This window comes from Protopterus annectens, chromosome 6.part1 (assembly GCF_019279795.1).
Source record: "Protopterus annectens isolate FY-2018-M chromosome 6.part1, PAN1.0, whole genome shotgun sequence".
In the NCBI taxonomy this organism is placed as follows: domain Eukaryota; kingdom Metazoa; phylum Chordata; order Ceratodontiformes; family Protopteridae; genus Protopterus; species Protopterus annectens.
Window position 1 is genome coordinate 59303581 of NC_056738.1, and position 23626 is coordinate 59327206.

Sequence of the window (23626 nt, forward strand, 5' to 3'; positions counted from 1 at the left end):
TTCTCCCACTGTGAAAATAGAAAATGAGAAACAAGAAGCAGTGAAATTATCAACTTTGGTAAAATTCAATTACTGGCTAGTACGTATACCACTAGATGCCAAGAAATAAGAAATTTAGACAACATGAAGAAAAACCAACCAGAAAAAGTAAAGAGAAAACACTTCCTGGGAAGAATCCTGCAGCTGTTCAGCAAAACGCATTTGAAGCTTCAGCTTTGGTACAAGAGATAGCTTCCAGTAATTTAGTGGAAAAAGTAAATCAAATGTACTCAGAGTTGATCAAAATAAATGAAACACTGTAGGATCAACTCTACAAAAGGCCATGAAAAAAAAATACAGAAGCAGCTTTAACTAGCTATTTGGATAAATTGATAAAACTGTGAAAATCAGAGGCTGAAATCAAGAAAAGGCTGGCTGAGTATGTTCATAGGTTCATAGGTTCATACTAGGCTATCTGCCCTAGGGCATTTATATAAGCCCTATCATAGATAAGCTTTTTTCCGCCAACCTTTAGTTTGAATAAAACTATGCCTATTATTTTGCTGTGCCTCTGTCAAGCAGTCACACTGAAGTAATCCCTGGGGTATATCTGCGATCTCCCATCCATTGGTCAAGATTCCTCTTGAACAAGGCCAGCGAGGTGCTCTGCCTCACATGTACCGGGATTTTGTTCCACAGCATAGGGAGTCTCTGGGTGATGAATCTGCCCCTCCAGCACGTCCTATTAATAACCGTGTCAAGGTTTAAGTCTCCTGCCCTTGTGGTTCTGAGGGATCTAGATTTTTTGAGGTGAAGCATATTCATCAAATCTGGGTTTGACATGGCCTTATATGTCAGGCACAGGTCACCTCTGAGCAAGCGGTATGAGACTGAATAGAGCTGGAGTTCTTTCAGTCGGGCAGCATAAGACATATTTTTGAGACCCTTTATCCTCTTGGTGAGGAACTTTGGGGCCTTTCCAGCTGCTGCAGGTGTCGGGTCAGATACATTCCGAATGGGCATTGTACTCAATCATAGGTCTAATGAGTGATGAGTACAGGGGACGATGACCTCCCTTGATCTAGATGTGAATCCCTTCATGATCAGGTGGGCAATGTAGAAGGTTTTCCTGACTACTTTAGCAACATGAGTGTCAAGCGAAGGCTGAGTGTCAACCTGGGTCCCCAGGTCCCTGATGACTTCTTCTGTGCTCAGTGGATTGTCACCTATATGGTAGCTAGGGGTAACCTTGTTTTTCCGAAGGGTATGACTATGCATTTCTTGGCGTTTAACTTTAGGCCATGGTTCTGGCACCAGTTATCCGTTTCTGTGAGGCCCTTCTAAAGGATATCTGTGTCGTTTGCAGTCATCTGCAAACTTTGTCAGCCATAACCCTCCTGTGTTTGCTTGTACTTCAGAAAAGTAGATGCCGAACAAGAGTGGACCCAGGACTGAGCCCTGTGGTACACCACTTGTGACAGGCTTTGAGTCTGACATGGCTCCAGCAACTCTGACCCTGTGGGTTCTGTCACTTAGCCAGTTTGCAACCCATCTTGTGATGTATGGGTTTACATTCAAGCTGATGAGTTTTTCGATGATACCTGAGTGGGGTATTGTGTCGAAGGCCTTTGCCAGGTCGAGGTAGGCTGTATGGACTGCCTTTCCCTCATCAATGGCCTTGGTGACTGTCTCGAAAAAGTCAACCAAGTTTAAAAGGCATGATCTGCCTTTGACAAAGCCAAACTGGGTTGGAAAGAATGCAAGTTCCCTATGTCTTTATTTATGAGTTCCATTATGATCCTCTCCATGGCTTTGCAGATAAGGCTTGTTAAGCTAATGGGACAGTAATTTCCAGGGTCGGTGGTGGCACCGCCTTGTGAAGTGGGACCACAATCCTGAGGTGATGCTAAGATTAAACAGCTGTCCTAACTGTGGGTTTAAGGACACCATCCGTCCCATGGATGCTGTGTTGCCTTGGAGCAGTTCTCACCTGGGCGTTGGAGATGTTTGGGGGGCTACAATCCTCTGGTATAGATATCTCTCCTTTTGGGGGGGAGAAGTTTGCACTGAACCTGTCAGCCAGTATGTTGGCAATGTGTGTAGGTTCAGTAATCTTCACATCATTTTGGACTAATTCTGAGCATATCTGGGAGTTCCCTCCAAGGTTTCTAACATAGCTAAAGAAGGCTTTATGATTGTCTTTTGTGTCCTTGGCGATTTTTCTCAAAATTAGCCTTGGATGATTTTATGAGAGCTCTTAGTTTTTACTTATAATGATCAAAGGTGTCTTACCTTTCAAGGATTTTGCTCTATCTTGTAGTAGCTTCCTCCTTTTGTTGTAGAGCTTGTTTATGGCTGGGGTCCACCAGACTGACGCTTGCCTTTGGTACAAAGAGTCTTAGTTTTGTTTGGGATTGCCTGATCCATACAGTCCTGTAGGTGCTGGTAGAAGGCGTTTGTAAGTGATTCAGCGGTTTGAGTAATGTTTACCACTGGCTCAGGGGCCTTAAAGGAGACCACACTAGTTTTAGAAGTGTGAAGTCGGCTTTTGAGAAGTTTTTCACTGTGGTTTTTTATTTCAGGTTGGGGCGGATGAGGACCTCCAGCGAGATTAGTTTATGATCTGATCTCACCAGTGAGGGTATACTTCCGGTGTTGAACATTGTGAACCCATGTTTGTGATGATGAGATCAAGTATGTTTTCTCCTCTTGTGGGGATGGTGACTAGTTGTTCCATGGCATTTGAGTTTATGAATTCCAGGAACCTTTGGGCTAGAGAGTTTGGGCTTGAGTAGTGTTCCCAGTCTATATTAGGGTAGTTGAAGTCACCTAGTATGATGGTGTTTGGAGATACATTTATCCCCTCCAGTGTTTTCAGGAAGGCCGTGTGAGGTTACAGGAATGTTCTCATTATATTTACTATCAAAAATATATTTCCTTTTCCAATATGTCATCACCATATTGGCAAAGGCACCTCTGCATGATGACCCCATAGCAAAACCTTTTTTCTGTAAATAATAGTTGCCATTAAAATAAATATAGTTATTATTTAAAATTATTTCAAGTAATTCCATAAGTAAATTATTTTTTCTTGAAGTTCTATCCTTAACATTTCATTCACCCATTTGAGACCTATACCCTGCACAACAGTATGTAGGTCTTGACCATCAGTTATTAATAAAACATCATCTGGGTGGTAATCAACCTGATTAATTAACTCTAAAAAATTCCATGAATCTTTACAGATTTGTTTTTCTTTACTCAAAATTTTCTTGAACTCATAATCTAAATACTGGGCACAAGCTGATGTAACTGAGTCCCTACCATCCACTATGGAGTGTATTGGTGGGTTTTCAATACATTTATGGATTTTTGGAACTCCAGAAAATATTGGAATTCTTGGCGTAGTAACATTTAAATAATTATAAAGATCTATATCAATACGTCTTTACAAACCAATATCGTTTAATTGCTCATGTATTTTTTGATGAGCACCATTTACTTCATTCAAGAAGCCTATTTCTTAGTATCAGATTTTAATACTTGCTCCAGCCACATATTATAATCATGCAGGTCTATTATAATGACTCCTCCCCCTTATCTGATTTCATGATTCTAATTTGCTGTCTTTTAAGTATCTCAAAAGGCTTTATTTTCTTTGCCATTCAAATTGGAAATACTCCCACACTTGTTTTGTTTTGGGGACAGAAACCTCCTGAAATCTAATTCACTCGTATATTGTTAAAAGGGGGGTGTAAGGGTGGATTATAAGTGCTACTTATTCCAAATTTATTAATTGCTCTGTTACATTGTCTTCATACATTAATTTAAAATTAATTTTCCTTAAACTTTTATAACATTTGCTACATTTAACCAAGTATTTGGAATAAAAGTCATGCCTTTTCCTAGCAAATCAGCAATATCAACTTTAAACTTTATTTCAGGAAAAATTAAATACTTTAAAGTCCATATCATGATTGTAAATTATTTCACATGAATGGTTCAGTGGCTCAATGTCCTTTTCCATTGAATTCTCATATTGTTCCAAACTTAATTCGCTGGATTATGATACTTCTGTTGTGATTGGTGGAATGCTGAGGGTTGGGTATTGCTCTGTGTTTGCCATTGGTTGTTTCTTGGGGCATGGTGGTTGAAAACCTAATCCTGAATATGGTATTGAACTATTATTATTTCTCCCCTTTAATCTTTCAGACCTCCTAACTTCAGGAAAGTTTTAATTAAAATCTGTTGTCTCCTCATGGTTTACCATTTCCATCATGTGTGTTTTCAGTTACTGGATTATAAAACCCCTCCACCAACTGGTTCTGAGGGGAATTTATAGAACCATTATTATGCTTCTCAAAAAGACCTGTTTCAAAAATAGTAGAGCAAGAAGGCAAAGAGTGCAGAAAAAAATCAGAGACTTTCTTCTGTAACAAAGCAACTTGAAGAAACAGACTGTAAAAATGTTATGAAAGCACAAATAATCAAATAGACTGGTATTCCACAGCAAGATTTGTTTACCGAAAGAACACATTGAGTGCATGCTTGAAACTTAGTCAGGCAAGAGCAGCCAAGATCTTTATTAGTAAAGATGCAATCATACCAGCAAAAGAGTTGATCCTGACATAACTGTTGCAGAAGGAAAAGTACAAAAAAAAGTGTTTGTGGAAAATGATTATTCATTGTACACCTCGCAGAAAAGAAGCAAATTTATCATAGTAATCAAGGAATGTCAAAAGGGAGGTGGGAGAGTCAAGATACTGCATCTAGCTACCTTTAGAATACTTTTTCCTGGAGGGTCAAAAACATTTCTGGATTCAGAACAGGCTAAGGAAGAAATAAAAATATTTATCCAATAAGAAAGTGACAGAGCAAACAGAAGGGGACTCTGTCCTTCTCATTCCTCTCATAATAAAGATCATACAGAAATTTTGCCAGTGAAATCCTTTCCAAAGTTCCAAAGGAAATGCTTAAGAGAAAGAAAAAAAAAACATAGGAGTTGGCGAGAAAGATCATGAGTACCTTGGACTCTGTCCTTCTCATTCCTCTCATAATAAAGATCATACAGCAATTTTGCCAGTGAAATCCTTTCCAAAGTTCCAAAGGAAATGCTTAAGAGAAAGAAAAAAAAACATAGGAGTCGGCGAGAAAGATCATGAGTACCTTGGACTTGAACAAGAGTTTGGTATTGGGAGATGTAAATGAACAGGAAGAAGACCAGCGACTCTGAACTTAGGGAATAAATGGAAGACTATAAAACACTAATAATATTTATGAAGTCTGGTTTTGTAAAAAAAAAAAAAAAAAACTGAACTTTTGCTGCCTTTGTTAAACTTGTGGGTAGACTACAAAACATATACCCCACTTTATGTTAAACTTGGCAAGTGAATTTGGTTTAGGCAATCATTGATTTAAAACTTTTTTTGGCAAAAAGTTGAACTTATTATTGTGGTTTAACAGTGATGTTGGTACTATGTGCAGTAGTGAATTACATAGAACATGTATTTTTAACCCTCCCTTGCATTACTTGCTACATGACTTTGAAAAGTTTTGTGAAGTTGACATTAGGCAAGTGATTGACAGTGCATGCCAAACTGAATTTCATAATTTGACAAGGGATGCAAAAACTTATTGGTTGAGTTATGTGCAGATTTTAATATACGAGTAATGAAACTAGATAAGGAGGGTGGGCTCATTATTATGGCTCAAACTGATTACTTAAATATTATGAGCCAGTTGCTAGTGATGGATACTTATGTTGAAGTTTCTAAAAATGAAATATTTGTAGCTTACTTGAAAACTGATGGATTGTTAGAGGATGTGGTTTTACAAGGGCAGATTTCAGAGAAGGAATTTAATTAAACATGTAATACAAAACCAGTTGTAGCTCAAATTTTTGGCATACCAAAGATTCATTCTGATATTAATAACCCATTTTTTCTTCCAATTGTAGATGCAGCATGGTCAAACACTTGTTTTATTCCCAAGTTCCTGGACATCAATTTAAAAGGAGGGTTAAATAAAACTGAACAGATCATTAAGGGTTCCTGGAATTTTTTAGGAAAGTTGAACGGGATTTTTTTTTAGATAATCTTATTAATAATGCCATGACAATCCTAATGGAGGTTGTGATGGAAAATAATTTCTTGCACTTTGAAAATCAGTTTTTTAAACAAACAACATGGGTTGCCATGGGAACTGCTTGTGCCCCCATGTTTACTAACTATGTCATGGCAGAGTGGGAAGATCAGTACAGTTTGAATAGTGAATTTAATAAAAGTTGAATTTTTGAACCTTTCATCCCAGTGGAATAAGCATAAAATTATTTTTTGGATGTAGAAATCAGTAAGGAAAAGTGTAGATTTATGTCCAATGTATATCACAACCAACATTTTCTAATTCATATTTACATTTCTCCAGCTGGCAGCCAATACATCAAAAGAAATCAGTTGTAAAAGGCCAGCTAGTGACTAGCAAGAATGATCTCTAATTTTGATACCTTTCAATGTGAGTGTGTTGTTATGAATATGTTGATGAAGAGGGGGTATCGCCCCAAATTTCTTGATGAGATAAGAAAGGAGGTTATTAGGAAAAGAGAAAGTGGGTATTTTCAACCTCTATTGCAGAATGGTGCTCTCACAGAAAAGAGAAATGACCATGAAGTTGGAATTCAGGAAACAAGAATGCTTATATCTACTTTTACTTAGGATAGTAAAGCTATAACAACAATTATTAAGAAAAACTGGGATGTATTTAGGCTTGACCAGAATATTTGTCAAGGAATGCGGGAAAACAGTATTTGTTTACAGAAAAGACAAATCATTTAAAAATTGGTTGGAGGGTGGACATGGGGAAATGCCACAGAGTTTAATTTTCAGTATGAAAAAATGTGTTTTTTGTAACCAGTGTTCCTCCATAATTTGTGGGAATGTGTTTACAGTTAGAAATGTTGCATACAAAATTGAGGGGATTTATAATTGTCATAGCTCTAATGTGGTTTAGCTTGCCCAGTGTAGGTAGTGTCCAGCCTCCTATGTGGGGAAAACTTCCAGAAGGCTGAAGGACACATTTATGAGCATTGTTTAGACATCAAAAAACAAATTTCAACTACCCTTTGTAGGCATGTAATGAAATATGTAACAAGTTTGTTTGTGTTTTTGGTTATCAAGAACATTAAAAAGGGTATACAGGGTAGGATTACAGATGAACATATTGATGCCTGTGAACTAAGATGGCAAATTAGGTTAAATGCAACTAGCTACCTTTGATAAAATGAAGCACTATATATTAGTTATGTCCTGACATTGAAGCACATTGACTTTAAGTGATTTTATTGGTTAATTATGATCATGGAACTGAATGTGGGGGGTTATTTAAATGTCTGTAGTGCTTAATGTGTTGCGTTCTGATGAAGTTCCAGTGAGAAACAAAAGCACTTAACTTCCACATTTTATACTGTTGGATTTTACAATAAAGGCATTGGATTCAAGCTGAACTTTGTGGTTAAATGCTGCAATACTGAGTTTCTTTGTAAGGTTAAACTTGTGGATAGACTGTAAAATGCACACCCATCTTTATGTCATTAATGTTTATAAGGACACTAAAAGGAAAACTGAAATAAACAGTTTTGGTTCTTATTAGTATTTGTATAAAACATTTCATGATATAAACAACATATTATACAGCAAAGCAGCTTTGTATATTGTATAGTTAGGAGTATTTTAAATGTGGGGGTATCTTTTCAGTGACTGTTGTATGTGTCAAAGATGTTAAAGTAAACAAGTACTTTTTTGTTGTAAGAAATATAGGATTTACAATATAATGAGGAAAAGTGCTGGACAGAAGCAACTTTAAATTAATATGATGTGATCTTAGGCTGCTGGTGTGGGGTGTAAAACTGCACTAATTATATTATATGTAGAATTAAGAAATTTCTATTATTTTACAAGGGTGAATATCTAGACTGATACCCTTGGCTTAAGCTATAAACACGTTTTTGTAAGCAGGGAGGTTTGAAAAAGAAGATAAAATATGAAAGCCGTGAAAAATGCTAACTTTCTTGCAAGTGCAAACATATTCTTTTGTTTTGTCCATTAGCAAATGTTCTCAGTGTCAGTGTAGAAGTCTGCAGCTATAGGCAGTTGTACCTTCTGTTCTGAGTGAAGTGTACAAAGATTCCTTCATGCATCTGGAGAGTTGATAGCTGTTCTTTTTTCTCAATGCTGACTATTTTACATAGAGCCAAGTTGTCTGTATGTGAAAGCAATTAGTCTTGAGAGTTCTGAGCATTATTTACTGAGGGAAATGCAGAATGTAAGGATACAACAGCAAGCAGTTCAGTGAAAAACAAAGTTTACAATTAAATAAAATATATTAGCCTCCCTAGCAGCCTTAGCACTTTAATCCACTTAACAGAACAGTGTACAATTTAGTTTTATTTAATGATAACAACTACACTTTTTTAGGGCTAAAAGATAATGATTTCTGAAAGCATAAAAGCTGTTTTTCACATCTGGGAGGGGGAAAAGAAATAAGAAAAGAATGGACAGCAATCAATGTAAATGGGAACATGAGCTGTAAGATGTGTTTTAGCATGGTAATCTTAATTCTAGGTTAGGAAATGTCTGTGGGTGCAGCTGTCAATTTGGGCCAGTTGTTCCCATCTGCAGAATTAAGATTTTTTTTAAGTTGTACACAGTCTTGTGTGTTTGTTCTAAGTTAAAAGGGGATGGAGGCATTCTGAAAATATATGTAGTTTTTTTTTTGTTTGAATGTTTTTATAAAAACAAAAAGTCTGAAAAAGGTGGCACAGATTCAAATGCAGAGGAGAAGAGACAACTGTAGAAAAGATCAGCCTTCCAAACATTTGGGGGTACATGTAATACAAAAGTTGGAATTACACATTAAAAAATGGACATGTATAATAGGTGTGAACAACAGCTTTTAATGATTATGCTATCCATATTATCTTGGAATGTAAATGGCCCTACAGATATAGACAAAAGTTTTTAAAGAACATTGAATTATATTATGAAATGCAAAATGCAAATAGCAAAGCTGGAGGAGATGCATTTAGAAAGAAATGAGCATGTGAGTTTGACAATGAAAGGATTTCAGGATGGATATTCAGCAGAATATCAGGGACAAAGGGAAATAGAAGTAATAATACTAGAGGGGCTCCAATAGTGATACAAAATTAAAAACAAGACAGTAATTATAGTTTTGTAGTAATAAAAGGCTACTGACAAGGGAGGAAGGTTATGTGGGCATGTATTTATATTCCACCAAAAACTGATATTATGGAAGTTAAAAAAACTTTGGGAGAACTAATCATCTTTCAACATGGAATACTACTTATAGGTGAGGACTTAAACTTGATTTCCAATAGTGAGGCTGTATTAGGGGTCCTTAAAAGGGGGGTACATTTCTTTAAGTATTTATTAAAATATTTGGAATGGGAGATGTAAATTTAGTTATAGGAACTCAAACTTTACATATTATTTCCCAGGATACAATAACTGGGCTATATTGGACAGAAATTATATTTCACAGGGAACAAGTACATTTAATTGAAAGCTTTAACACACATCTAATAACTGATAAAACTAAGATAAAAATGCAAGGTAATGAAATGGAAATGAGACATTGTTGCTTTCCCACCTACCTGTTAAAAAGAGAAAAAAATTAGGAATGGGTAGTGGGAATTATTCAACTGTTATTAGGGAAGATAGAAATGTATTCAGAAGTGGTAACTAGTGAATGGGATAAAGTAAAAACTGAGTTGTTTAAAATAAGTTAGAAATTAAAGCGAAAGAGATATGGTTAAGAAGTAAAAGGAATTATTTTGAGGAGCAAACAAAGATAAACGTCTGACAGAATAAGGAGAATTTCACAAAATAAGAAGACACTCAGCTGCAGAGTGCTAAAGAGAAAGTAAGGGTGCATTTTGATAATATGCATGAGTTTATAAAGGTTGCTGTTAAGCAACTATTTTTTGACAACAACTCCAAAATACAAAAACTTTTACCACCACAACCTAGGCAACTAAAAGTAGAAAAGGTTGTCTCCAAACTTAAGGAGCCTATAACAAAAAAAATAACTCGAGATTCTGTTGAGATATTTGGGAAAGTTTATGAACATTTGTATAAAGTAGTAAAATGTGGACATTGAGAAAGAGCACAGATGGAAGTATTTATGGAAGACTTAATTATGCCAAGGTTAGAAGCAGATGAGGCTCAACAACTAATAGTTAAGATAGGGGGTGATGAGATAATATTGGTGATGTATAATCAATCTGTAGAAATGTCTCCAGGAACAGATGGTATTCCTGTAGGATTTTGGAAGTTAGGAGGGAAGAAAATGATAAAGATTTGGAAGAGTTTGATTAACAGCATTTTAAAAGGAGGAGAAGCACCACCACGTTGAAAGAAAGTCATGGCTACATTATCCAAAGATGGGAAAGACCCTTCAGATTCAGACTTATATAGACTCACTTCAATTTTAAGCTATGACTATAAAGTGTTTCTGTCTATATTAGCAAAGGTTTTGCCATAATTGACACATATGGACCAATGTCATGTTGTGGAGCGGAGACAAACATTTGATAACATTAATAGAACAATGATGATTTGGAGGGAAGCAGAATATAAGATTATACAGAAAAAGCATTTATTACAATAAGCTGGGGCTTGATGGGTAGGTCAATGGAAACATCTGCATGCCCTGAGACAATAATAAGGCTAATTTGGAGGATATATAAAAGATCAGAGGCAAGAATAAAAGTGGGAGGGTTCCTCTCTGATAAGTTCTGTTTGAACAGAGGAACCAAAACGGGGCATCTTCATTTTCTTATTTGCTTTATATTTAGAGTCATTGGCAAAGAAAATAAAGGGGTTAAGAAATTCAGGTATAATTGGTATGGTAATCAAGAAAAGTTGGCTTTATTTATTATTTTATACCTAATAAACCCAAAAAGGGCATCACAGTGTTTTGGAATATTATTAGGCAGTTTCAATTCTTTTTAAAATATAAAATTAATGAATATAAAAGAAAGGCTATAGCCATAAATTATGTACCCACACATGAATTGGTTCAGCAATATATGATAAGATAAAGTGTTAAGGAGTATGGATTAAAAAGGCTTCTGTTGTGGCAGATAAGGATATGAGGGCAGACGCTACACAAAATATAATACAAAACTGAGGAACTGGAAGCTTCTGTTTATGGATATGAATAGTAAGATATAAGAAGTGAAAATGTTTTGAGTCCCTTTAGTTTTATATATAGGTCAGGCATATTTTTATCAACAGTAGGAGAAGTTGTGGACAATACTTAATAAAGAGTTGAAGGAATTTATCAGATGGGGAAGAGGACAAGAGTTAAGTGGGATAGGCTGATCCTTTCAATAGATCAACACAGTTTAGGATTACCTGATTTGAAGGGTTATTTTACAGTTACACAGCTAAAGCTCGTATACATAGCACAAGCAGAATAATGATGACATAGCAGGGGGGGGTGGAGTTCAAGAAATAAGGAGAGGGTAGGATTTTGGGTTCAGATCATTAAGAAGAATAACAACCATACAAATATTATACTCATAAAGCAGCAGAAAGTATCCTAAGAACTAAGCTAATACGAGAATAGAGAAAAGAGATTTCGCCAATAGGGATGACTACAAGTGGGAATACAGAAAACAGGCAAGAGAGAAAGAGAATTTACTGGAAAAAAGTGGCAAAGGAACAAATGTACTGTGAGCAAATTACCAGAGAGAGAGGGGGGGGGGGGTAATACAGTTGAATTAGGCAAAGATGTTTGGACTGCAGACTACAGACTGCATTCCCCACTGGGGACTGATATCAGAGTATAGGCAAAAAGAAAGAGATAGGAGAATCTTAAGTGAAAGACTTGCTCTAGTAGATTTTTTTAGCTGAATCTAGAAAAGCAGTTACTGTTACAAAAAGGGATAATTAGTAGGGCATAATAAACTCTTGCATGATAACTATAAAAATCAGAGAAGGTTAGAAAATATCGAGAACAGAGACTGGAAAAGCAATTTACAAGGGAACAATCGGAGGACATACACATGGCTCCCAAGTATGCAAAAAAATCCAGAATGTTTAGGATTTTTTCTGGGAAGTGTTTGTACAGGTATTTTGTACCCCGAGCAGACTTCAAAGCATTTTTCCTCAGGTAGATAGCAAATGCTAGAAATGTGATGTGGAAGAAAGAGATAGCTGGGAACATATGTTTTGGGACTGTAATGAGTTGACAGATTTTAGAAATTCCATACGGAGTACTCTCTCAGAAATATTGGGTGAGAAAATGTTTGTAATTAAAGAAATTATTCTTTTGAGCTGGGTCACAGGATTAAATTGCCTAGATATAGTAAGGCCTTCTTAAGTTTAATGCTGTTGGCTGCCAAAAAACAATTGCTTGAAAATGAAAATCAAAGTCTAAATCATTTGTATTTGAAGTGCTGAATATTGCAAAAGAGATAAAATAACTGGAAGAGAGAACTTTAGAAAAAAGAAGAAGAAAATTACATAGAAATAAATAGAAACTGTGGGAATGATACATGCAGAATAACATTCAGGAGGAGGAGTGAGGTTTAATGGAAGGTAGGATTTGAGCACTTTATTGTAATGATGGACTGATGAAAGTTATAAAGAAAGAAAACATATGTGAAGTATAATGTGTGCAACTGAAAATGTTAATACAGTTTGTTTTCTTTTCTTTTAATGTATTTTTGCCTATGTCTTAAGTGATAATTTAATAAAGGTGTTTAAATATGTCAAGACTTAAGGAGGGACAAGAAAGTGCATCAAATAAACTGTCTGAAATGACAAAATATTAGAAAGGTCTAACCTGAGAGATGATCAAGCTATAGATGTGATGAAAACAAACAGAAGTGCTCAAAAAGAGCTTTGAAAATGAAATTTTCTGAAAAAGTAACAATGTTTCACTCAAACGGGGACTGGGATCATACCTCTGATATTTGGTGAATGTACATAACAGGAAATCTGGTGAAGAATTTAGTTGGTAGAACATTATGAGTAAAAGGGATGAGGCTAGTAGCCTGGGAAAATTTCATATGTCAAACTGACTAAAGGTCTATGTCTTTACTACTGCTGACTGACAAGGATAGACTTACTAATCTCAAATCATGTAATTCATCAAACACAGCTCTGTGGGAAGCTATTAATGTGAAAACTGATGGTACATTTATGTCTAAAAAAGCATCAAAGGTCAGACAGCTCAGCTGACAAGAAATGCTCATCAGCAGTCAGTGAAATGTTGAATTTAAACTAGGCACAAAAGCAGAGTTTAATATTTTGATGTAGATACTTTTGAAGCAATATGGTCAAACAGCACTAAGCTGTGCACAATGCTGGCATACTAAAATCACCTAGTTAATGCACTGTTTCAAAAGCTAATGTTTATGAATGTAAAACAAGTACAAGATCATGTTTCAAATTATATCACTTGCATAATTTCTCCTAACATCATGGGCCATTTATATTTTGAGAAGTTGGCAGTGTTATAACAAATCCATAAAGTTGTTGTTGTTGTCTTCTTTCGGCTTTTTCTGGTTAGGGGTCGCCACAGCGGAACTCTGGTCCGCTAATGATTGGCAGCAGATTTTCATGAACGCTGAGGTGCCAGTTCGACGTTCAACCTTCAATGAAGGCACGCCCATTTACGCATGTCTTTCGAACGCCCACCCAACCACGGGGAGGACATGCAGACTCCACACAGAAGGCACTCCCCATGCTCCAACCGGGAATTGAACGGTACAACCTCTTGCTGTGAGGCAACAATGCTACCGCTGCACCACTGCGGAAGTAAAAGCATGAAATGGATGTTTACAAAATTGTTCACTGCCAGGAAAGTATCAGATAAAAAAAAATTAAATTCTACATTACTGATGTATGTATCTAAGAAAGTACCACAAGTTCGTAGAAGTAGATTTAAATTAAGAACTGATATTAAAAGAAAGCTTAAGTGTAAATGAAAAAGCAATTAAAGCCAACAAAACTGATTAATGGTATGGTTGCTGCCATAAAGCAAGGTAAGTTTATCATTTAAATTTAACCACAGGATGTGAATAACATTATCTACTTTTATAGCTGAGGAAGTAGTTTCAATGATGACCAGTGTTGAGTAGCAGATGCAAATTATAAATGCATGTAGTAATAATTATATGAATAAAGCTACAAATTGTAAATGTGCAATATACCATTAGCAAATTACAGATGCATTAGACTTCTGTTTGTTATTTTAGTTAGCAAAGGAGGTGATCCAAATGGTAACCATCTAATATTTCAAGACTTGTTAATGTGAGTCCTGGAATACCAAAACCGAATGACCAAGAATAGGGACTTATATATACCAGAGATGGCTATTTATTGAAATACCCCTTTTCCCCAAGATATGGAAATTTTAGAGTTTGTGTATATGTGTGTGTGTATATATATATATATATATATATATATATATATATATGTGTGTGTGTGTGTGTGTGTGTGTGTGTGTGTGTGTGTGTGTGTGTGTGTGTGTGCGCGTAAGGGTGCAGGGGCCTTGCCCCACAAAAAAAAAAAAAACATTTAAAAGAGAACAGTGGAGGTCAGCATTTGCTGTTTTCCTGTATGCTTGGACTTTTTCTTTTATGGAAATTAAAGGGTTGGAAAATTTTCTAAATATTCCTGGTGATCTATTAGTGTAGAAGACTGGTAAAGAAACCAAGGTTTTGGGGGAAAATAACTACAGCGGGAAAGGTAATAAAATGAGAAGAGGCCAAGAATTTATTTGGACGCTAGGTAAAACTTAGCCGTCCTTATCAAGGACTGATATCAGAATATAGGCAAAGAGAAATGTATGGGGGGAGGGGTCCCAAATGAAAGGCCAGCACTGGCAGAGATTTTAGTAGAATCTAGAGCAGAAGCTGCCATTAAAAAATAAATAATTAGTACAGCATATAACATATTGCATGATTACAAGAATCAATCAGAAGAGGTTAGAAAGGATATGGAAAAAGAGACAATGGGAGGATATATGTACGTCTTCCAAATATGCAACAAAATCTAGAAGATTTAGTACATTTGTTTGGAAATGTTTACAAAGCTATTTTATATCCCAAGTAGACTCCAGAGAATTTTTCTTCAGGTAGGCAGCAAACATTAGAGGTATAACATGGAAGAAAAAGATACTTGGGAACATATTTTCTGGGAAAGCAGTATGTTGGCAAACTTTAGGGATTTCCTGCAGGATTCAATGTTGGAGATGCTGGGTGGATGGACTGGTTTGATGAGGGAGATGATTTTTCTGATTTATGATACAGAATTGGAATTGCCTAGACATGGTAAGGCATTGCTGTGTCTAATTATGGTGGCTGCCAAAAAAGCAATTACTAGAAAATGGAAATCATAACCTAAACCAACTATATTAGAAGTGGTGAATATAAAAACAGAGATAAAACAAAAGGAATTGAGATCTTTAAAAAAGGAGAGGAGCAAACTACATATGAAAAAATGGGAATTGTGGGATCAATACATACAGGGGCGGAATAAGGTTTAAAAGAAGGCAGGACTTAAATTTGAGCTATGTAATGTTTGACTGAAAATGATTGGGTAGATTATAAGTGATGTATAATGTTTGCAACTGGGAGTAAGTCAGTATGGTTTCTGAAGTAAAATGCTTGCAACTAGGATTGTGTTGATGTGGTTCATTTTCACTTATATAAATGTATGATTGCTTATGCCGTAAGTGATGGTTTAATGAAAATGTGTTTTATTTTAAAAAAGGGGCAGGAATTGAATAATGTATGTAATATTGCTTAGGTTATATGATATATAGCAATATATATGAAGTATAATGTTTGTTAATGTTAATTTAATACAATATGATTACTTTTGTGTAAATGTAAATTTGCCTATGTCACAAGTGATAATTCAATAAAGGTGTTTAAAATATAAAGGACACTATAAGAAACTGATAAATATAATAAATAGACTGACAGAATAATTTCAAATTAGGTAAGAACAAATGTAAAATAAGACATGACATGTTTGAAATACATGGCTCATATTCTGATAGAGAGACTGAGGCCTAGTACAGAAAAAGAACAGTTATGCCTTTGCTAAAGTCAAAAGACAAAAGGATTACATAGGATTTTTAGAAGAGATGCAGTTTCTTGCAATGTGTGCTCCTAATATTTCTGAGATATGCTATGAAATCTGTCAAAGAAAGCTGTTAGAGCAGGAGGCATCTTGGGGATGGGGGGTGGACAAGAAAAGAATTCTGAAGTACTTGACAACATACTCACAGATACAGCAACATTAAAATGTTGAGACATTAATAAACTGGTGTGCTAAAAGGAGTTTCTAGTGTGAAACGTATAGAAAATGATGCTACAAGAGAACAGAAAACTTGCTTATTGGTCAATAGCATTTACAGACTCGCACAGGAGATATGCTGAGAGTACAGATGTGACAAATTCAATTAATATGTCCACAGTGAAAAGGTTCAAGCAAAGAAAGGCCATAAGTATAAACCCTTGCAAAAGACATTCAGGAAACTAGTGTGATCTGAAAGTAAAATGAAGTTCAGAGCAGATAAGGAAATACACAAAGCAGATACACTCAGCAAGTTAGCATTTACCAGGAAAGCATAACATTTTTTTTCAATAAGAACTAAAGGTTATTTGAGTAATTCTGCACTTAAAGTGACATAAGAAAAAAGTAAATGAATTACATAGATGTTATTTAAATGAAATAGAAAATATTCAGTCTTTTTTTTTTTTAGTTCAAGAAAGAAATAACTTGTGTCTGGGACTTAATGTTCAAAACTGGCAAAACAGTAATTCCCAAACAAGTGAGAAGACAAATGCTTGACTCACTATATCAATCAGACTGGCTTTTAAATGTGTGCAAAAGTATTACTTGGTGTAAAAATCTCATGACTTATACAGACTATAATATGGAAATGTTTAACTGCAGTAAATGTAGCACAGCTTCCTTCAAGAAAACTTACTCTGAATAAACCTCTCATCTCACAGAAGCTGGACATATCCACAATGTCTGGACTATGCACTGAGGATTACTAAGGTTACCCAGTTTTGTCAGCAGACCAGAAGAAACTTACTGTTAAGGAAATTGGAAAATGAGCAGAAGAAAGCAGACAGATTAAATAATGTACGGTTATGCATCTAGAACAGATTATAAAAACTGGAAGGATGGAAAGAGATGAATGCGCATTATTACATTAAAATATGTGGAAAATGGTTGCAAATGCTACATAACTTAAAAATGAGAGTAAAGATCCCTAGAGAGGTGTATTTGATTTTAGAGATCCTGAGATAGCTGCATGTTATGTGGTTTGAAAAATATATAAACATTGTTAACTCACCAGTCTGAACACTGGCAGCAAAAGATTTCACATGCATAATATTCCTTATCCCTCTACGAATGACTGTCATCTCTCCTCCATCAGTTTTCCGTACTCGTACAATTCCTCCAAGCCTCCAGTCTGTGTAGTATGCATAACCTAAAAAATATAAACATGTAGTTATAATGATATGATGGTTACTGCTAATGGCGTTTTCCTTAGAAGCTACTATTGATTCAGTTATAATTGGCACAGACTATCCACAGTGTGTTTCCTGCTACTTGGGTGTTGAGATGTTTATATATATCTATCTATCTATATATATATATATATACATATATATATATAGAGAGAGAGAGAGAGAGAGAAACATCTCAGCAGATTAATAAGACTTCAGTCTCAGTTATGTTTTTTTTTTCCTTTTAGAGGCATTATAAAAAAGGATATAGTGCATAGAATACCACAATACCGGTCAATAAATGGGAAAAAAATAAACTTCTCTAGCGTGATATCCAATCATAACAGTGCTTTGGAGTGCTTAACAAAAGATTGCTAATGATATCTGAACACTATTAAGATGAGGGACAAACAGAGCACTGTGCTTGCCAGCAAAAACAGTGACAGTAGATAAAACAGGTTTTAAAAAGCTGTTAGATTTTCATTCTGCCACACTTGCAAACAGAAAGTTTGATCGAACAAAGTGTCTGTAACTGCTTTTAAAGTCATTAGTTCTAGCACTTCATTTCTGCTTGCTATGCCATGCCTCTCAACTGCCTTGATTTTGCAGAATGTCCCTGATGTTGTCTGATATTCTTGCCCCATCCTTCATAAAATGTTTGATTTTCTGGTAAATCACTCAAGATTAGTCATCCAATAATACCAGAACCACCAAACATTAGCCATTCATATTGTTTCTTGTTCAGAAAATGAATATTGATACAAACCTGTTGTTCTATTAACTTTTCAAGTGAATTAGATCAATATTTAAAAACTGTCACTGATTTTGATCTCCCCAATATTTTTGGATTTGTCTGGATATTCTTAAGCAAAGAAGTTGAGAGTAATGATGCTGTCTGTTTGCTAATGCTAAGTGATTTACCAGCTTTCAAAGTTGGTAAAACAGTTTGTGTTCCTACACTTTTGCTATTTTTTCGCTCTCTTTTTTTCCTGGAACTGGAAGTACACTAAGCAGTAAAGCTCCATGCTCTAGAGAGAACTATGATCATATCACTGATCATAACCTTGTATTTTGTATTCTTCACGCGGACACCAAGAGTTACCTCTCAAGCTTCACTCTCAAGGTGGATTTCTTGTCATGCATGTCTCAAATCCACTATATGTTGGTTATGATTGGAAGCTCAATCATAATCCTCATTTTTATTAACAAGGGCCACAATTATTGCTCAGTGTCACTTCTGTTTATTTGGTGACGTCGAAAAAGATAAATCAGTATGTCTTATTAAAAGACAGCTAAGAGATACACTACATATTTGTCTTACTAAAACATAAAATTAGGAATTATCATATGTACATATTTCAGAAGCAATACATTAATGGAAGGTTTGGCATAATGGTTAATGGCTTCACCTCATAGATGCAAGGTAAAAGGTTTGATTCTGCCCTTGGGTTATTAGATTTTTTATGGTTGGCATAATGGTTATGCTACTTATCTCACAGACACAAAGCACATGGTTTGATTGTCACTCTTTTGTTAAATTATCACTAGTGTGGAAAGGATTATTATATGTCTTATCTACAACAGTTTCACACATAATGAAAGCCTAACTTATACCACATGGACAGGGACATAGGCTATACGAAGTAATGCTTGGCATGCTTCTTATTGTTTGAGTGAAGAAAGAAGGTGATACATCTGAGGAAGAATGACATTCTACAGTATGCACTTCTGGCATCGCTTACACTGTTTTAATGTCAGGTACTGAATGCCGTAATGTATTTCATATGATTTAACTTCCTCTACAGACTTTTATTGGAGTAATATAAAAATAAGTGTCTTCCCTATGTCATGTTTGTACATAACCTTTCTCTAATTACTCTTATGGTTGCTTGTTTTCTATAAAGAAAAACAAAACATAAAAAAACATAAACATGACCACCCATCATCGCTGGGATTCTAAAAGACTTGTTCTCAAGAGCGAGCTGTTCCAGGAGATATAAGAAACAGCATCATACTAAATTCTCACACCAGCAGTAAGTCTTTTACTACCTACCTCCATCTTTCTTTAGATTAAAGGTTGTTTTAATTACTGGTAAGCATATTTTGTCATATAATATGTACATCCAGGATACCCAGTCAAGGATTTGCCAGTAAAAGTTTATATCACATTACTTATATGTCATGTACGAAGCCCTACATCTAAAAAATTTGAGTTTTTAGTAGTCTAGGTCCCATGATGGCCTGCTGTATGACTATATGTCCTCTAGAATATGATTTCCACACGAGTGGCATAAATGGCATCCATTACATGGTTGCAGTATATGGTGGAGCATAATTAGAGCACAACCTGCCAATTCACAACTCTCTTATTCAGCCATTCACAGTATTTTAGTGCATTTCAAGTTATTCAGTATATTTTACCTTAAGTACATGTTAATGAAAGGATGTTCTTTGTAGCTCTAATTAACAAAGCATCTAGAATGTGTGTTATGAAGAATTCTACATCTGTATAATACAGATGTTATGTGATCCGATCTCGCCTACATTCTGAATGATGGGTTCGGAGCCGATACCTCGGCTCCGACTCGGCACACTTATGCTATAGAGCGAGGCCTCTTATTGGCTGAGCTTTCTTTATCCCAGGATGCACCACCACTAATCCCCCAGATCTCGTTTGCCGCTTACAGAGCTTGGACGTGGTCTCAACATTGGCTGGGCTAAGTACTATATTAATAGTATCTTTTCCTGTCAGAAATTTTCTTTTTTTCAACCCAAAAGCTGTTTTAACGGCTATTATTTGTGTATGAGTGTGCTTCTTAGTGATTTATTGATTTTTACTTGAAATTTCCTGTCAGAGAAGATTCCTTTCAGTCAGAGGGGCCTTCACTGTTCTAACTGCTTTATTGGTTGTGTGTGGGTCAAGTACCCATTTGAGTTAGAGGGTCTTGACCCTCCTTGCTTTCTTTCTTTCTTTTTTTTCTTACTGTAAAAAAAAAAAAAAAAAAAAAAAAAAGGGGAAAGTTTCTCTTTCAGTATTTATATATTGGTTGGCATATTTGTTGTACCTGTATCCTAAGCTGTTTAAAATTTGCTGTTGTTCCTGGTTTTTTTTTACAACTATGTCTAAGGAACATAAACCATCCGGTTTTAAGAAGTGCACGAGGTGTGGGTTTAAAATGTCCATTACGGACGACCACTCCTCGTGCGTCTATTGTCTTGGCGCCATACATCTCCAAGAATCCTGCAGTGTGTGCCATGCGTTTTCCTCTTGAGTCCTCCAGGAGAGGAAAAACAAATTAATCCTTAGAGGATTAATCAAGCCTTCCTTCGAGGAGGCTTTATCTTCCTCTCCTTCTTCTAAGAAGAGGAAAGCTTCGGCTCCGAACAGTCAGTCGGAGCCGACGGCTAAGAAAGGCAAGCAGACTTCTCCATCGGCTCCACGGACTTCGGAGCCGAGGTCGGAACGGTCTGCCTCGATGCCTCCTACCTCGACCCCTCTGGTTTCGGAGCCGAGGTCTGGAGCATCGAGAGGCGGGTCATCCTCATCGGCTCCACTGATATTGGAGCCGATAAGGGTCATCGGCTCAGACACTTCCCCCTTGGAGCCGAAGTCTTTATCGGAGCCGAGAGAAATTTCGGTGAAGGCTTCCTTGGAGCCGATAATAGTGGAATCCTTTCGGAGCCGATGGAGAAATCGGTTCGGGCCCAATCGGTATCCTCGAGATCTTCCAGGATGTCTGATTCGGACATCGATAGGGTACTCCTTCGACTCTTCCAGTCTCCGGTGTTCCAAAAGATGGTTTCGGCTCCAGCCCATTTGGCTTCGGAGCCGATGGTCCACTCCCTTACAGTTCTTCCTCCTCCAACAGCTTCGGCACCATTGGAGCAGGTGTTGGTGGAACCAGTGGAGGTGTTAGGGTCAGACCCGACCCTTGCTCCGACTCCGGCTCCTGGGTCGGAGTTCAGTGCACGGACTTCTTCCTTCGGCCCTAGGGGAGAGGCTTCGGGATTGATGCCTTCGGTCCCAAGTCTTCCTCTTGGTGCGTCGGTGGCGGGAGTACCGTCTACTGTCGTGGCCACGGAGGGGACCTTCCCAGGATTCTGGTGGTCCCGCCTTCAGGGCTATAAGGAGTGCTCTAGCCAAATCTTCTTTGGCCACCTCCACAGTTTCCCGGCTCCTTCCCTACTCTTGGAGACTGGGTCGTTGGCAGTTCCCTGTCAGCAGACAGCAGAGCCCCTGGGCCTCAGGTTACCCCTGCTGGGGTTTCTCCCCTCATGGAGGTCCTTCTGAAGCCTCTTCGGATGAACCTCCCAGGAAGAAAACGTGCAAGAGGAAGCACGTTGACTCCCCTGACGAGTCTTTGACATCTGACACCGATCTCGATGATGCAGAGGGGTCCCCCAAGTCGTCCTCGGATGATGTCTCCTTTGCAGACATCCTTGAAGCCCTAAAACAACGAGGCGGCTGGCAGTCCAAACCTCCCTCTGCTGATGAGTCGGTGTTCCTGAAGGCCTTCGGGGCTCAGCCCTCCGCCTCCTGGGTGTCTCCACCCTTCGACGAGCTCTTGGATTTGATCTGTCGAAGGGCCTGGGAACACCCGGACTCTGTGGAACCGGTCCCTGCTCGTCCAAACAAATTTCTTTCAGCACCCCCAGATGGAGAGTTCCTCACGAAAGGTGTGGCTGTGGATGCTATGGTGGTGGCATCTGCTACACAGCAGGATGTAGCAGAGGCTTCTACGTCCATCCATCCTCCTAATAAGGAGTCTAGGAGCATGGATCGGTATGGCAAGCGCACCCTTAGTTCAGCGGCCTTTACTTTGAGGTCTCTGAGCTACCTAACGCACTTTACGAGATTCCAGAGGGATCTGATTAAGGAGCTATCCGATACCCTCTTAGGTAACCTGCCTGAGGAGCTGGCCCAGATGGTTGGCCCCCGCAACACTGGAAACCGCGAGTCCTTTCGTGGCTCCTCAACTTTTCATAGTCCCTGAGGGATTGCCCGGCTGTGCTGCTCCGGAGCCAATCGGCGGTCGTTTTTCGAAGCACCTAAAGGCCTGGGAAAGGATCACTCAGGACCGATGGGTGCTTCGAATTATCACCGGAGGTTACACCATCCCATTCTGTTGTCCCCCCCCCTCAGTCCAAAAGAATCCCGGACCCGCCACCCAGTCAACGGGATACCGCAGCCATAGAAGTTTCAAAACTGCTGCAAAAAGGAGCCATCCAACCGGTCCCCGCAGACCAGATCGGATTAGGGACTTACTCAAGATTCTTTTAGTGCCAAAAGACCGGGGACTTGAGGCCCATTTTGGACCTAAGCAACCTAAACCATTCAGTCAAGAAGTCCAAGTTCCGAATGGTCACTTTACAAACCATTCTCCCGTTGTTGGAGAAAGGTGTTTGGATGTGCTCCATAGACCTCAAGGACGGTATTACCATATCAAAATACATCAAACGTCCAGGAGACACTTGCGCTTCAGCCTAGGAAGCAGTCATTTTCAGTTTCGGCGCTGCCCTTTGGTCTCACCACAGCCCCAGGGTGTTCACCAAATGCTTGGCAGTAGTGACTGCTCACTTGAGGAGTCTAGGATTCCAGGTGTTTCCGTCTAGACGACTGGCTTCTAACTGCCACCTCAAAGCATCTACTTCTACAGAGCCTGCAGGCCACAACATCACTGGGCAATTCCCTAGGAATCACCTTCAATTGGCCAAAGTCTGTGTTACGGCCATCTCAAAGGATAAAATTCATAGGGGCAGAGATAGATTCAAACCAGATGCGGGTCTATCTACCTGCAGACAGAATTCAGATCATACAAAGTCAGGTTCGAGCCCTACTCCCCAAGTCCAAAGCCCCAGCCAGAATGGTCTTGCAACTATTGGGATCGATGTCTGCCACAGTTCTGCTAGTTCCCTTGGCAAGGTTACACATGAGAATCCTCCAGTGGCTTCTCTCAACTCAATGGTCCTTTCAGGATCTCCCTCTCAATCATCTAATATGGATCACGGAATCTTGCAGACGAGACCTTCGCTGGTGGCTAGTGTCTTCCAATTTGGATCAGGGACGACCCTTTGCTCTTCCTC

General features: G+C 37.8%; 1 protein-coding gene across 1 annotated transcript in view; it reads right to left on the reverse strand.

Annotated features, from left to right (window-relative positions):
* The window catches only part of LRP2 (LDL receptor related protein 2), a 1335386-nt gene that overhangs the window by 944824 nt on the left and 366936 nt on the right, over positions 1–23626 (reverse strand). Inside the window, exon 20 of the mRNA XM_044075346.1 lies at positions 17386–17523. Within this exon, the coding sequence (XP_043931281.1) occupies positions 17386–17523 (138 nt within the window). The remainder of the gene's footprint in view (positions 1–17385; positions 17524–23626) is intronic.